The sequence below is a fragment of the Macrobrachium rosenbergii genome, chromosome 41, assembly GCF_040412425.1.
Source record: "Macrobrachium rosenbergii isolate ZJJX-2024 chromosome 41, ASM4041242v1, whole genome shotgun sequence".
NCBI classification, from domain to species: domain Eukaryota; kingdom Metazoa; phylum Arthropoda; class Malacostraca; order Decapoda; family Palaemonidae; genus Macrobrachium; species Macrobrachium rosenbergii.
The window spans coordinates 93,097,988-93,112,987 of NC_089781.1; the positions used below are offsets into that span (position 1 = coordinate 93,097,988).

Below are 15,000 nucleotides of genomic sequence, written 5' to 3' on the forward strand. Positions count from 1 at the left end.
AGAGTTTATGCTCTATTTGTGATTATTTATCTTTATGGAAATACATCATTTTCTTACTATAATTTATGGTGGATTATATCTGAAGACTATCTGGAAAATATATATTTTGTTTCACAAGACTGACAGATTAATAATGTTCGTGTTAGAAATTAGACTCAATCTAAAATGTTTTTAGCAAGAGTTTATATTCTATTTGAAATTTCTATTCTGACCAAAAATTGATGCTAAATTAAATGTAAAGAAAATTAAGAAGTATATCTTTCGTTTTCTAAGACTTAAAGATTAATGTTCGTGTTAGAAATTGGACAATGTTTTAAATATTTTTGGCAAGAGTTTATATTTAATTTAAAGTTTTTTTTATAGAAATGCGTCATTATGTAACTCTAAATTAATGGTAGATTATATATGATGCAAAATAGGAAATTTGTCTTTTGTTTTCCAAGATTTATAGTTTAATGTTCGTGTCAGAAACTGTGCAATGTCGAAAACATTTTTGGCAAGAGTTTATATGCATGTGAAATGATTTTATTATAGAAATGCTTCATTATCTGACTTTAGATTGATGGTAGATTGTATCTGATGAAAAAGAGAAAATTTATCTAAAATTGTTAAGACAGAGTTTGAATTATATTTGAAATTATGTTGTTATTGAAATGCATCATTATCTTACTATAAATTGATGGTAGGTTATATGTGATGAGTATCTGGGAAATCAGTTTTTCTTTTTCTAAGACTCTACAGAGTTCGACACTATAAAAAAATTTTAATGACTTTTTTATTAGAAATAAATCATTTTCTGGTTAAAGAGTGACATTAAATCATGACGCCAGTAATAACTTCATGTTTTTTTTATAGTGATCTACTTCACAACCCAAATTAATTTGCGTGGTGGACATGTGTCAACTTTGTGAATATAAAAATATTGAGAGTTTTAATGAGTAATGGATATAGGGAAAAGTATCTTGAGGTGAAATTCTTGTTGTGCCTTAACGAAAAGAATCTCAAAAGATTGTAATGAGCTGAATTTAGTTTCAGCATATTATTTACTTATTGTAGCTATTTACTTTTTTTTGGAATACAATATATACATAGCGAATTGAATTTAATGTTCATACAAATAATTAGAAGTAAAAATCTTTTTTCCTTTATTGTAAAGTGACAGTGCACCTATTTTTAAGAATGTTTTCATTTGGTCTCAACATACATTACGACTTTTGATAGAATGTAAATATTTCGGCTACATTCATTTCGTAATCCGTTTCCGTCTTGAGAGGGAACGAACGGATGATCGTTCCCCTCGTTTTTGTTGACAAGATTTATAGTTTCTATCAACTTCTTTCTCAGGACGAAGAAAACATCGTCTTAGGTACAGTCACTCAAGAATGTTTTGCAACATACTTCCGAAGTTTTCGGATAACAGCTTATAATAGTGACATCTGGCGCTATTTGGCAACTCCGTCGTCAGCGCATGAAACAAGCACAGACATGATCGGTGCCTTAGAGAAATTATGTATACCTCCCGTTTCCCTTAAACCGGCTTTTTTATTTCCTCTCTATCACTACTATAATTCCTTTATTTCTCTCTTCATCATTATTATAATTCCTTTATTCATTCATTTCTCTCTCTCTCTCTCTCTCTCTCTCTCTCTCTCTCTCTTTGCCACTCAGTATCCATTGGGTGTTACCTGATTTTCTCCCTATACTTTTCCATTGGGTTATTTATCCACGAAGAAGAAAGTCTCTAAATTGATTCCCATAAGGATTGAATGGATAACTAATTATAGTTTTTTATTTGACTGTTTTACCCTACCATCATGAGCGAAATTTTTCAAAATGTTTCGTTATTTTTCGTGAGACGGATTTTTAACTCACCATTCTTTTCCATATTGTCAACCGTATGATTAATAACCAAAATCGAAAGAGAAAAGCACATTTCCTTGTATATATAAAACGAAAAAAATATTGTTGGGTGAGCGAAAACTTCTGGAACAGGTTGCAAGACATTTTTGAGTGACTGTACCAGTACTTTTGGTTGATCATGAATAATCATTCTAATATGAAATAAAAGACTTTGTCGGTTCATTTAATCTGTAAAATGTAAATCAATTTGCATAGACCACAAGGAGATTATATCTTGAGTTTTTGCTGAGGCGAAAAAAGATAAGAAATTACACAGCACAGGGAAAACGGAAGTTGCGATAGAATTCCGAAGCTTGGCAGAAAGAATCAATTACCTGACTTGCATTTCGGAGAATAGTTAACGACACGAAGTAGTGGACCTTGGATTAGATTCAAATGACGTCACCAGAGATACTAATAAAATCTTGCATAATTAAAGACGTTTAAATAGTTGTATATGGCAACTACGTAACTGCATATAGTATCAGATGTAGCCGATTTACTAACGGGGTTTATAATTTATTCCCAGAACTTCATATGCTTCTTGCAGAGAGGAATACTTTTGCACGAGACATTATGAAACGTTATGAAACATCGTGGAGAGAAAGGCACTGTTTGTAGATAGATAGATTGATTGATAGACAGATAGATAGATAGATTTTATTCTTCTGCATACAAAAATTATACAGTAGAGGCACTAGACCCACTATGGCGTACAGAATACATATTACAATATGCAATAACAACCTGCTTAGTGTAGTAAGCCACATGTAAAGAGCATCTGTACTTAAAAAGGTCTATTATATTAACAAAATCAATGTAAAAAACCAAAAGAATAACAGATTTTACAAATGTGATGAAGTTTGGAACCACAAAAAAAAGTAAAAATAGACAACATAAAGTTAGATAAGAGTTCTCAGAAGCGATCAGATATAAGTGACGTCACTGGGGAGAAGAAGAAGAAGAAGAAGAAGAAGGAAAAGAAAAAAATAGCTTTATAAAAGGCGCTAATTTTGCAGCAGCGCTGTTGTTGGCAGTCTTCCTAAAAGCCAGGGAAGTTATTCGCTTGTGGAAAATGTTACAAAAAAGAATTGAGTGTCTTCCTTAAGCAGATAAACAGATTAAGAGAGCTTTTCGTTCGAGGAACAACAAAGAAATGGAGGAGAATCCATTCACAAGAGGCGAAATGATAACAGAGTTGTAAACTATTCTTTTGAGAAGTCAACAATGGGAAGGGTAAGAGTTGCGTCTGTTTATCAAGTGGATTTGAAGAAGAGGATTTGTGATGTATTCTTAGTAACCGATTGTATAAATAGCGACGTATTCTGTTACAGAGTCGCTTTGGTTTTGTGTAGGTCTAAGTAATAGAAAGCGATGATTTAGGTCTGTTTCCTTCTTAGTTTTCTATAATGGAAAACTATTGTGCCGGCTTTGTCTGTCCGTCCTCACTTTATTCTGTCCGCACTTTTTTCTGTCCGCCCTCAGATCTTAAAAACTACTGAGGCTAGAGGGCTGCAAATTGATATGTTGATCATCCACCCTCCAACCATCAAACATACCAAATTGCAGCTCTCTAGCCTCGGTAGCTTTTATTTTATTTCAGGTTAAATTTAGCCATAATCGTGCTTCTGGCAACGGTATAGGATAGGCCAGCACCGGGCCGTGGTTCAAGTTTCATGGGCCGCGGCTCATACAGCATTCTATCGTAATTATCCGCTGTAGCGACTGTACAGAAAACTCGATTGCTCCGAAGAAACTTCGACGCATTTTTTACTTGTTTATATATTTAAAAAGGTGTTAGTCTTATTGTCTAATAGGTTTGGCCGCTGAAGAATCGACCATTTTCCATCTATAGAGATTTGTAAAGAATATATAGCCTTAAAAAATGTATTTTCATATAACAGGACCTTTGAAATGATCAAAGTCTCGCGTCGTTCAGAGCAAGAAGGTCAGTTAGGGTAAAAAGTCATGAAATTCTAAAAAAAAAAAAAAAAAAACACAAGTAAAAAATGCGCCGAAGTTTTTTGGCTCAATCGAGTTTTCTGTATAGACCTACATCGTATAATCAAGGCCACTGGAACTAGATCTATCTTTCGGTGGTCTCGGTATAATGCTGTATGAGCCGCGGCCCGTGAAACTTTAACCACTGCCCGGTGGTGGCTTATCGTTGAAAGAAGCACGATTTTGGCTAATTTTAACCTTAAATAAAATGAAAACTACTGAGGCTAGAGGGCTGCAATTTGGTATGTTTGATGACTGGAGGGTGGGTGATCAACATACTAATTTGCAGCCCCCTAGCCTCAGCGGTTTCTAAGATCCGAGGGCGGACAGAAAAAGTGCGGACGGACAGACAAAGCCGGCACAATAGTCTTCTTCTAATGAAAACTAAAACCGGTAAATAATTATTTTACAGAGTACGTATTAAAAAGCAATTCCTTTACCATGTTTATTGTAAAGGTTCACTTTCTCACAATATTCATGACTTACATTTCATTCGAATTTATTTTTATGGAGATTTAATGAAAGGATTTGTGGCAAAGGTAAACTTTATAATTTGTGGCAAAGTTTATGTTCATGTGTTTGTGACGATGTTTATATATATAATTTTTTGACAAGGCTGATCTCTATAATTTGTGACAAAGGTAATCTTTATAATTTATGAGAAATTTTTTAACTCCTGACAAAGTTTATCTTTATAATATATGACAAAAAATAATCTTTATAATTTACGATAAAGTTTTAATTCGTGACAGAGTTTATCTTTATAAGTTATGACAAAGTTTTTAACTCGTGACAACGTTTATCAATATAATGTGTGACAAAGTTAATCTTTATAATTTATGACAAAAACAATCTATAATTTCCGTTAAAGTTTTTAATTCGTGACAACGTTTATGTTTATAATATGTGATAAAGTTAATCTTTATAATTTATGACAAAATTAATCTATAATTTACGATAAAGTTTTTGATTCGTGACGAAGTTTATCTTTATAATTTAATTGACAAAGTTTTTAACTCGTGACAAAGTTTATCTTTATAATCTATGACAATGTTAATCTATATAATTTAAGAAAAATTATGAAATTATGATAAAGTTAGTCTTTATAGATTATGACAAAGTTTATCTTAATAATTAATGACAAAGTTTTTAATTCATGATGTAATTCATGTTTGAAATCTGTGACAAAGTATATCTTCATAATTTTCGAAAAAGGTTTAGTCATGATATTTGGTGACAATATCCAAGTTTGTCATCAGATTAAATACGAAATTTCTGTCGCTGACCTATATACAAGTATTTGCATATCATAAAGCACTTTTGTCAAGTAGTGAATTGCCACTTTATTGCTTAGAAATTACGACATGCTTTGTCATATCCCTTGAAGAGTGATTTTAACTCTTGGTAAATATTTGTTTTCAGCGTTTCCAGTGATAATTATTCAAGAATTATATCGCGTAATTATTATTATTATTATATGTATTTTTGTTACATATATAAGTTTTATATTTGAATTTATTTTTTATGCAAACTTATGTTGATATTTATAAATTTTTGTATTTCGAGAATGATTTGAACCATTAAAAATATCTGTTTTCAAGATTACAATTGATAAATATTCAAGAAAAATATCGTGTGCTATTATTATTATTATTATTATTATTATAGGTATTTTTGTTATATACATAATTTATATAATTAACTATTTTTATTTAAATTTATGCTTATATATATATATATATATATATATATATATATATATATATATATATATATATATATTTTTTACATTTTTTTCATATTTATTTTTTTGTTTTATATTTTATACATTTCAGTCATCACAGGAATTTGCTTTTTATTCAGTTTATCTCATTTTAGTGAAAGTGACAGCTGACACGGGCCAGTTACCGAAATAAACATGCATAGGGGCAGGGTTCCAACATCGAACTTGTACGTGCACGCCCAAAATAAACCATACACATATACACACACACACGCGTACACATAGGCACACCTACACTATGTATGTATATACATACATACATACATACATACATACATACATACATACATACATACATACATATTAACAAATACATACATGTGATGGTAAATGATGCTTCAGTCTTTGCTGTACACGAGTTAAAAGCGCCAGCAAAGAAAGCGATGATTTCCGGATGTGACTATTAATAAATTCTCTTTCATGATTTTTTAGTTCTCGTAGAGATGGCTGGAGGGGAGGGGGATAGGTGGCGGGGGAGGGGAGGGGGAGGGTAGGGGAAGGTCACCGTCATACCATCTCACTTAATGAGTTGATTTAATTCCTCCCAAGAGAGAGAGAGAGAGAGAGAGAGAGAGAGGGGGGGAAAAGTTATTTGTCAGTGTTAGAAAGAGTAAGAACAGGTGTTTTAAAGATAATATGTAAGAGTTTTATTTATGTATGTGAGAGAGAGAGAGAGAGAGAGAGAGAGAGAGAGAGAGAGAGATAATGGAGCTATTATATGTCAATGCAAGCAAGAGTGAGAGCAACTGTTTTGAAGATATTGACTATATAAAAAAAATTTACGAGAGAGAGAGAGAGAGAGAGAGAGAGAGAGAGAGAGAGAGAGAGAGAGAGAGAGAGAGAGCTATTATATGTCAGTGTAAGAAAGAGTGAGCGCAACAGTTTTGAAGTTATTGGCAATACATAAGATTTTATGAGAGAGAGAGAGAGAGAGAGAGAGAGAGAGAAAGAGAGAGAGAGAGAATCTTCTACTGAGAACGAATGTTTTGAAAATTTGGATCCTATGTAAGACTACAAGAGAGAGAGAGAGAGAGAGAGAGAGAGAATAACTTCGCTCAGTTTCTTACACAAGGAAGTGTTAACTATCAAAATATTTACCAAAGCTGAAATTACAGTACGTAAGTATGTAAGTATTTCCAACTGCAAATGCAAGATTTCAAGGCTACATGAGCATTGTAGACATTAGGCTGCATGATGTCACATATTTATCATTTCTTCCCCTTTTAGAAGAGACTCTCTCTCTCTCTCTCTCATAAAATCTTATTCATGGTCAAAACCTTCAAACCAGTTGCTCCCACCCATTCTGACATTGACAAATAATAACTCTCTCTCTCTCTCTCTCATAACATCTTACTTATTGTCAATACCTTCAAATCAGTTGCCCCCCCACTCATTCTAACATTGACAAATAATAGCTCTCTCTCTCTCTCTCTCTCTCTCTCTCTCTCTCTCTCTCTCTCTCTCTCTCTCTCTCTCTCTGTCTGTGTGTGTGTCGTTCATAAAATCTTATATATGGTCAGTATCTTAAAAAACAGTTGTTCTTTTATTCATCTGTCTACACAAGTCTTATAACACGACAAAAATTGCACTTAATTTCGGAAAAGAATTTTCATTTGTGAATTGAAGAAAAATATTCAAGAAATAAGTGTAATAGACTCCTTTGTTGCATAATAGATAATTTTTGGCGAATGTTTGTATAAATCATCCGAAGAAGTTGTTGTTGAACTTAACAAAGGTAAGTTTAACGAACATGGAGTGAGGTGCCCGTTAAAAATGTATTATTTTGTTTATTTATTTATTTGTAATTCTTTGGTTTTATTTTGTAGTGGAGAAAAACACTTTGCTCAGGCTAAATTGTGATTTATTTACATCTGGTGAAGCTTAACAACAGTGTTTGTAGTTTATATACAGTATTTAATTATATATGTTGTTTACATAAAAATTCTGACGTTCTTTTGCATCAGAATATGTCTGGAATCAAGTCGTTAATCGTTGTAGTGGTTATCACACACACGCACACACACAAATGCATACATACATACACATATATTGATATATATTTTTATATATATAAATCAATAAATATGTATGTACCCATTAATTTTTATATATATATATGAATATGTATCAGTATATACTGTATGTGTATGTATATATATACTATATAAGAATATGTATCAGTATATACTGTATGTGTATGTGTATATATACTTTAGATGAAGAGAGAGAGAGAGAGAGAGAGAGAGAGAGAGAGAGAGAATCACAAGTCCAATGTTCCGTTACAATCTTGTATTACTGTGGAACAGACGTCTACGTGTAATTACATACTCTTCAGATATAGCATGTAAATTAAACCACGTTCAACTTGGTGTATCACATACACTTATACCGGAACCTCGAATTTTTTATAGTAGGGTAAACGAGAGAGGACACACCCAAGCACATAACAGTCTCTCTCTCTCTCTCTCTCTCTCTCTCTCTCTCTCTCTCTCTCTCTCTCTCTCTCTCTCTCTATTCTATTCAAATCGGCACCTCATATCAAATCCGCTCTTATACGTGTGAATCTGAATCTCTCTCTCTCTCTCTCTCTCTCTCTCTCTCTCTCTCTCTTACAAATCGGCACCTCATATCAAATCCGCTCTTATCATACGCGTGAAACTCTCTCTCTCTCTCTCTCTCTCTCTCTCTCTCTCTCTCTCTCTCTCTCTCTCTCTCTCTCTCTCTCTCTCATACAAATCGGCACTCACATCAAATCCGCTCTTATCATGCGCGTGAAACTCTCTCTCTCTCTCTCTCTCTCTCTCTCTCTCTCTCTCTCTCTCTCTCTCTCTCTCTCTCTCTCTCTCTCAAAAAAAGTATTTCATGATATTGACCATAAAAACACATCCCTTCAAAGAAAACAAGAAACTGAAAATAGACACAAGGGCGGAAATAACATTCACACCAAGGTTCAAACATCGGTGAATTGGTCGTGAATGTTTGTAAACATTTCCCTTTCCCAAGGAATAATACTTTGGAGATGGCGTTAAAAGTTTTCGGTACCTTTCGTCTCTAAAAGTTCTTTTGGGTTAGTTTTTACAAATTATTAAGAATAATAATATCTATTAGTGTCAAGGGATGGATGAGAGAGAGAGAGAGAGAGAGAGAGAGAGAGAGAGAGAGAGAGAGAGAGAGAGAGAGGAGAATTATAATTCCTAATAGAATTTTGTTCCGGTATATTTCTGAAGGAGAGAGAGAATTATAATTCCTAATAGAATTTTGTTCCGGTATATTTCTGAAGTAGAGAAAGCGAGAGAGAAAAGGAAAGAGAGGGAGAGAGAATTATAATTCCTTACAGGATTTTGTTCCGGTATATTTCTGAAGTAGAGAACGAGAGAGAAAAGGAAAGAGAGAGAGAGAGAGGGAAATAATTATTCCCAGCAGAATTTTGTTCTGGTATATTTCTGAAGTAAGAGAGAGAGAGAGAGAGAGAGAGAGAGAGAGAGAGAGAGAGAGAGAGAGAGAGAGAGAGAGAGAGAGAGGCTTAAAACTTCAAATTGAATTTTGTTTGTTTATGTATGAGAGAGAGAGAGAGAGAGAGAGAGAGAGAGAGAGAGAGAGAGAGAGAGAGAGAGAGGAGAATTATAATTCCTAAAAGGATTTTTTTCGGGTATACTTTTGAAACAGAGAGAGAGCGAGCCAACAACGAAGCTTTACAAACCCAGATCAGATCGAATCAGAAATGCATACGATAATTTAACTCGCGATAGTAAAAGATAAAAAAAAGAAAAAAAGTGAAAAACCGCCGTCGACGTCGAAACAGCGCAATCTCCGAAATATTGAAAGACTTCGCGAATAACGACTTATAACCTCGTACGGAGATAAGAGATCTTCCGAACTCGTACCATACGAGACCCGAGGTTCTCGTCCGTCACGTGTTTTGATCCCGTACGAGACGCGTTCTCTGACGTTTGTAGATAAATGAAGCGATATTGCCTTCATCCTTGGCATCGGTATGTTGGTCGGGCGGATGAATTATGGCACTGAACGTCTGCGGTCTTGGAGAGAGAGAGAGAGAGAGAGAGAGAGAGAGAGAGAGAGAGAGGAGGACCGAGCTGTTATCAGTTAGAACAGTAATAATGTGGAAAAGTATAGGTGGAGGAGAGATAGTATGGAGAGAGAGAGAGAGAGAGAGAGAGAGAGAGAGAGAGGCCAAGCTGTTACCAGTTTAGATAATAGCAATAATATTGTGGAAGAGCATAGGTAGAAGAAAAATATTATGGAGAGAGAGAGAGAGAGAGAGAGAGAGAGAGAGAGAGAGAGAGAGAGAGAGAGTAGGGCTGAGTGGTTTTCAGTTACAATAATAAGAGCAATAATGTGGAAGAGCATATGTGGAATGGTAATATTATAGAGACTTGAGAGAGAGAGTGGAAGAAAAGATAGAATAAATGCTTGAAAGATACATAAAGAGAAAGAGAGAGTAATAAAAAGAAAGACATTCTTCAACAAAATAAACAAGAGAGAGAGAGGCTTGAAGAATATGATAAAAGAAATCTTCGATATATATATATATATATATATATATATATATATATATATATATATATATATATATATATATAAAGGAAAGGATATATAATAAAAATATATAAAGAAATAGTAATAAAAATGGAAAGAAAACTTCAAGAGAGAAGAGAGAGAGAGAGAGAGAGAGAGAGAGAGAGAGAGAGAGAGAGAGAGAGAGAGAGAGATATGCACTCCCGGCGCAAGACCTTGAGAGTTACAAGCGTGGAAAAATAACTGCTTTCAGCGAAAGCAAGAGATTTATTGCTTATAGAGAAGAGGGCTAAGTCAGCTTTGCATGTGTGCATTATATATATATATATATATATATATATATATATATATATATATATATATATATATATATATATTATATATATATTATATATATATATATTTATATATATATATATATATATTAAGCGAATGTTTATGCTTATATTTTACTTACATACAATGACATGTTAATTCTTGGAAGGGTGCTTTTGTGTTGAATGATTGTTTGATTTTGTATATTTGCTTAATACCTCCGTGTTTGTTTTTTGTCTGATGGCAACACTTGAATTTTATAAAAACAGTTTTCAAGATTTTAATATTTGGTTGATAATAGTGGCGAAATACACAAACTGGCAGCATGCAAAAATTATTATTATTATTATTATTATTATTATTGTTATTGTTATTATTATTATTATTATTATTATTATTATTATTATTATTATTAATTATTATTAATTATTAGCTGTAGCACTATTGAAAGTAGTTATAATCTTATTACATTTTCGTTGAAATACTAATATACCTAACAACAGAAAATAAACAAAATCGTGGTCAAATTTGTGTTTTATGTTTAAGGAAAACTAAAACTAGTGCATAAAGAAGGGAAACTTAGCTGATTCTAACAAAACAGATGACTATTTAAGTAGATGAAATCAAATCAATAAACTGTATCACTTTCATTCAGTAATATCAAAAATTGTACTCGAGTGTATGGAGAGAGAGAGAGAGAGAGAGAGAGAGAGAGAGAGAGAGAGAGAGAGAAGGGGGAGGCCAGTGGGTGTTCAGGAAATTAAGTGATAATGTGTGGAAGAGCATAGGTAGAAGAGAAATATTATGGAAATATAAATTAGAAGAGAGAGAGAGAGAGAGAGAGAGAGAGAGAAGAATTTTAAAAAAATATAAACTAATTATGCATGAGAGAACATGACTAGGAAAGAAATACTTCGGCGAAAGAAGCAGAGAGAGAGAGAGAGAGAGAGAGAGAGAGAGAGAGAGAGAGAGAGAGAGAGGAGCGCCAAGAGGATGTCGGTGACACGTTGCAATATCTGCTGCAATTTACACATCATCATCATCATCATCATCATTTCTAATAATACATTAAGAAGAATAAGCGTTGCATCATCAGCTGAATTAAATATAGTCTTTACAGGCGTCCTTGTGCCACTGGCATACGATGTTAGCTCTTCTCTCTCTCTCTCTCTCTCTCTCTCTCTCTCTCTCTCTCTCTCTGTATACCTAATCATCTTCGCTAATGAGATCTGCCTGTCAGTCTGTCTGACTTGCTTTGTGCCTTATCGTTAATGTTTGAGTGTGTAAAAGATAAGTAACTCCAAAATGGTTGAGCGGCATTTGGTGCAGCTTGACAGGTGTACTGTAACTTCCCATTGACTACTTTTTGGAAGAATTCGACTCAAAATTATCTAAAATCTCAAGAAGGACCTACCGAATATATCACCCGAGTTTCATCGAATTCTGCTCGCACGTTCTTGAGTTATCAGGCTATATTCACACACAAACGCACAAAGATCGGTTGCTTATCTTTGTGGCATTTGAGTAAATGGATGGCTGGTATTCAGTCCACTCTCCCACACTGTGTGAGTGTGTGTGTGTGTGTGCGTACGTACATACAGTATATGCGTAGCCTCTGTGTCTATTTTTATCTTTCATTTGTATATAGATAGTATTTCCGTATCTCATTGCAGTAATCAAAACCATTGGAAATGAGTATGGTTTTAATTTTTGGCTGCAAAGATTCAACCAAAAATATTTGATTTTGGGGTCGAATATCATTATTATATCTATCAAACTGAATAATCAGTTTTTGTCTAGCTGTACATTTACCTGACAAGGCCATCCGATAGATATTAACCAACAGACCGTTAATCTTGCACATTATTTCAACATCATTTTCTCATGTATTTTGAGTTATTTTATGAGTTATCATTACGTGACGAAAGCCAGATATTGTTCTCTACAAATTCACATGATTTCACCATTGCTTTTTCATATATAAATTATAACTTATCATTACGTGACGAAAGCCAAATGTTATTCTCTACAAATTCAAACGATTTCATCATTGCTTTTTGATATATACTGAGTTATTTATAAATTATGATTTACGGAAATAAAGCCAAAAATTGTCCTTGACTAACTAATCCTATTATTTACAGACTGATCAAGGACTGGAGGGAGACAAGAAGATTAGTCTAGAGCGCCTGTTCACCCCTGCCACCGACTCTGGAGATCTCACGCCGATAAAAAGTACGTCCATGTTGAAAGAAGGCAGATCTTTGTCGTCCTTCTTGCATTTATTACGTTTCTGTGACTCTCACTGCTTATTGAGAAGTTTGTTTTGAGTTGTAGATGTTATAGAAAGGTAGTAGTTTGCTTTTATTTATTTTAGTCTTTGTTGAAAGAAGGCAGATCTGTTTTTCTTCATTCTGCATTCATTACGTTGCTGTGACTCACACTGCTTATTGAAAAGTTTGTTTAAAGTTTAAGTACCCTAGAAAGGTAGCAGTCCCCTTTATTCATTTTGATCTTCACGAATATGCTTAGGATCCTTCTGTTCTAGGGCATAGTACTAACTAAAGTCCTGTTTTATTATTTGCAGTAACATTTTTGAAGTTCTGTTTCAATGCACCTTTTCTTCTGTAGAGCTCAGATGAGGATATAACACTTTCTGTATTAGAGAGTTTCCGATCTTTCGAACTTGTGTATACTTTCATTTTTGAGAAATTCGTCCAATAACCTGGACTTTGTGACACCAGTTTCAGTAACCATAAATCAGTCTGTCATGGGGTCAGGAATGAAATGTCATTTTTCCCAACCTTGATAAAATGAGGTTCATGAAGGTTCTAGATAATTATTGTACACATTTTTATGTACATAGTTCTGAGAAACATGAATGTACATAGATATTCCTTTACATCTGCTCGAACGTGTTTCATGAATATTGTGTATTTTTTATCACTTTCATGATTATGCTGTCCAACAAAATAGTTTAGAGTCAATATTTTATTTTTTTTTTCATTCAGAGACTGAATGACATTATCTATCTATCTATCTATATCTATATATATATATACTATACAGTATATGTATATATATATATATATATATATATATATATATATATATATATATATATATGTATGCATGTATTTAGAGAAAATACTTTTAGCTTATAATAACAATATCGTTATCCAGTTAATGGTTTGATATGTTATTTTGAATATATGATAATTATACACTCAAGAATGTACACACGCAAAAAGTGGGGGAGAGACAGACAGGCAGACAAATTGAGAGAGAGAGAGAGAAAGAGAGAGAGAGAGAGAGAGAGAGAGATGATACGTCATATTTCAAGGGCAGTAACGCTAAAGGAACATTATGCATAAAACTAATAAATTTTTATAGAAATATTAGCAACTTGTTCCCTTGTGAATCCTACATCATACAGCAACTTATACATCTTATACATCCTACAATACCCCCCCTCCCCCAACTCCCACTGCAGCGTCGCACGGAAGTCGCCGTGCTTGATATTTTTCATGCGTCTGTGAATAAAAGAAATAAATAAAAGCCGTTGTTTATCACTTTCAGTATGGCGTGCGACCGGGGAGTTCATTGGAGGTGCACAGAACTTTGCGTGTTACTGATTGTTGTTCTGTAGCGGGTTGTAGGAAAGGGATGTTGTTGTTCATGTTGTTTTTATAGCTGTTAGGTACTGTGGTGCGTGTTGTTTTTGTTAGAAAGGGTTTGGGGTTGGGAGGTGGGGTTGAGGTTCTAGTTTTCTGAGGTTGTTGTTGAAAGATAGGATGGGGTATAAAGGTTGTTTTTGACAAGGGGTTGTGTCTGTAGGTTGCTTTCGTTATTTAAATTGTGGAGTTGTTGTTGTTGTTGATGTTAATGAAGGGATGTATGTGGTGGTTGTTTTTGTTATTGAAAGGTTGTTGGGGTGTGGGGTTGATGTTGTAGAAAGGGTAAGGTGTGTGGGTTGCCGTTATTCAAAGGTTGTGATTAGATTAATGTTTTGCCTATTGTAAAAAGCTTGGGGGTTGGGCATTGCTATTGTTGTGGTTGAAAGTGTTGTGGGCTCGGCGTTGTTTGGGGGAAGGGAATATGAGAAACATGCAAGCGTTAGAAGTTCTAGGGTATGGGGTTGTGAAAATACGTGTTATAGTCGGAAAAGTGGAGATGGGGCTGTGATGGAAACGATAAGCAAAGAGGTTTTGTGGTTATGTGTAATGGTTGTGGTTGTGTAAAAGTGTGTGGAAGGGATATGTGAATTTGTGGGGGTTAGTAGGAGTTGTGGGAATGGTGGGCGGTTGTGGAAAGTGGGTTTGGGCTTTGAAGTCGTGTAGGGAACGTTAGGAAATATGGAAAAGTTTTGAGTTATGAGTTATTGGAGTTGTTACAATTGTACGGGATGTGGGTTAAAGTTCCAGTGAGGAGTGTGAGGATATATAATTGTTAGTAGACTCGTTATT

At 34.0% G+C, this 15,000-nt stretch overlaps 1 protein-coding gene across 20 annotated transcripts in view; it reads left to right on the forward strand.

Moving 5' to 3' along the window:
* LOC136827014 (uncharacterized) overlaps nt 1-15,000 on the forward strand; it is a 235,454-nt gene that overhangs the window by 139,440 nt on the left and 81,014 nt on the right. For all 20 annotated transcript variants that reach the window (XM_067084677.1, XM_067084696.1, XM_067084681.1 and 17 more), the window contains one exon: nt 12,679-12,769. In XM_067084677.1, the coding sequence (XP_066940778.1) occupies nt 12,679-12,769 (91 nt within the window). The remainder of the gene's footprint in view (nt 1-12,678; nt 12,770-15,000) is intronic.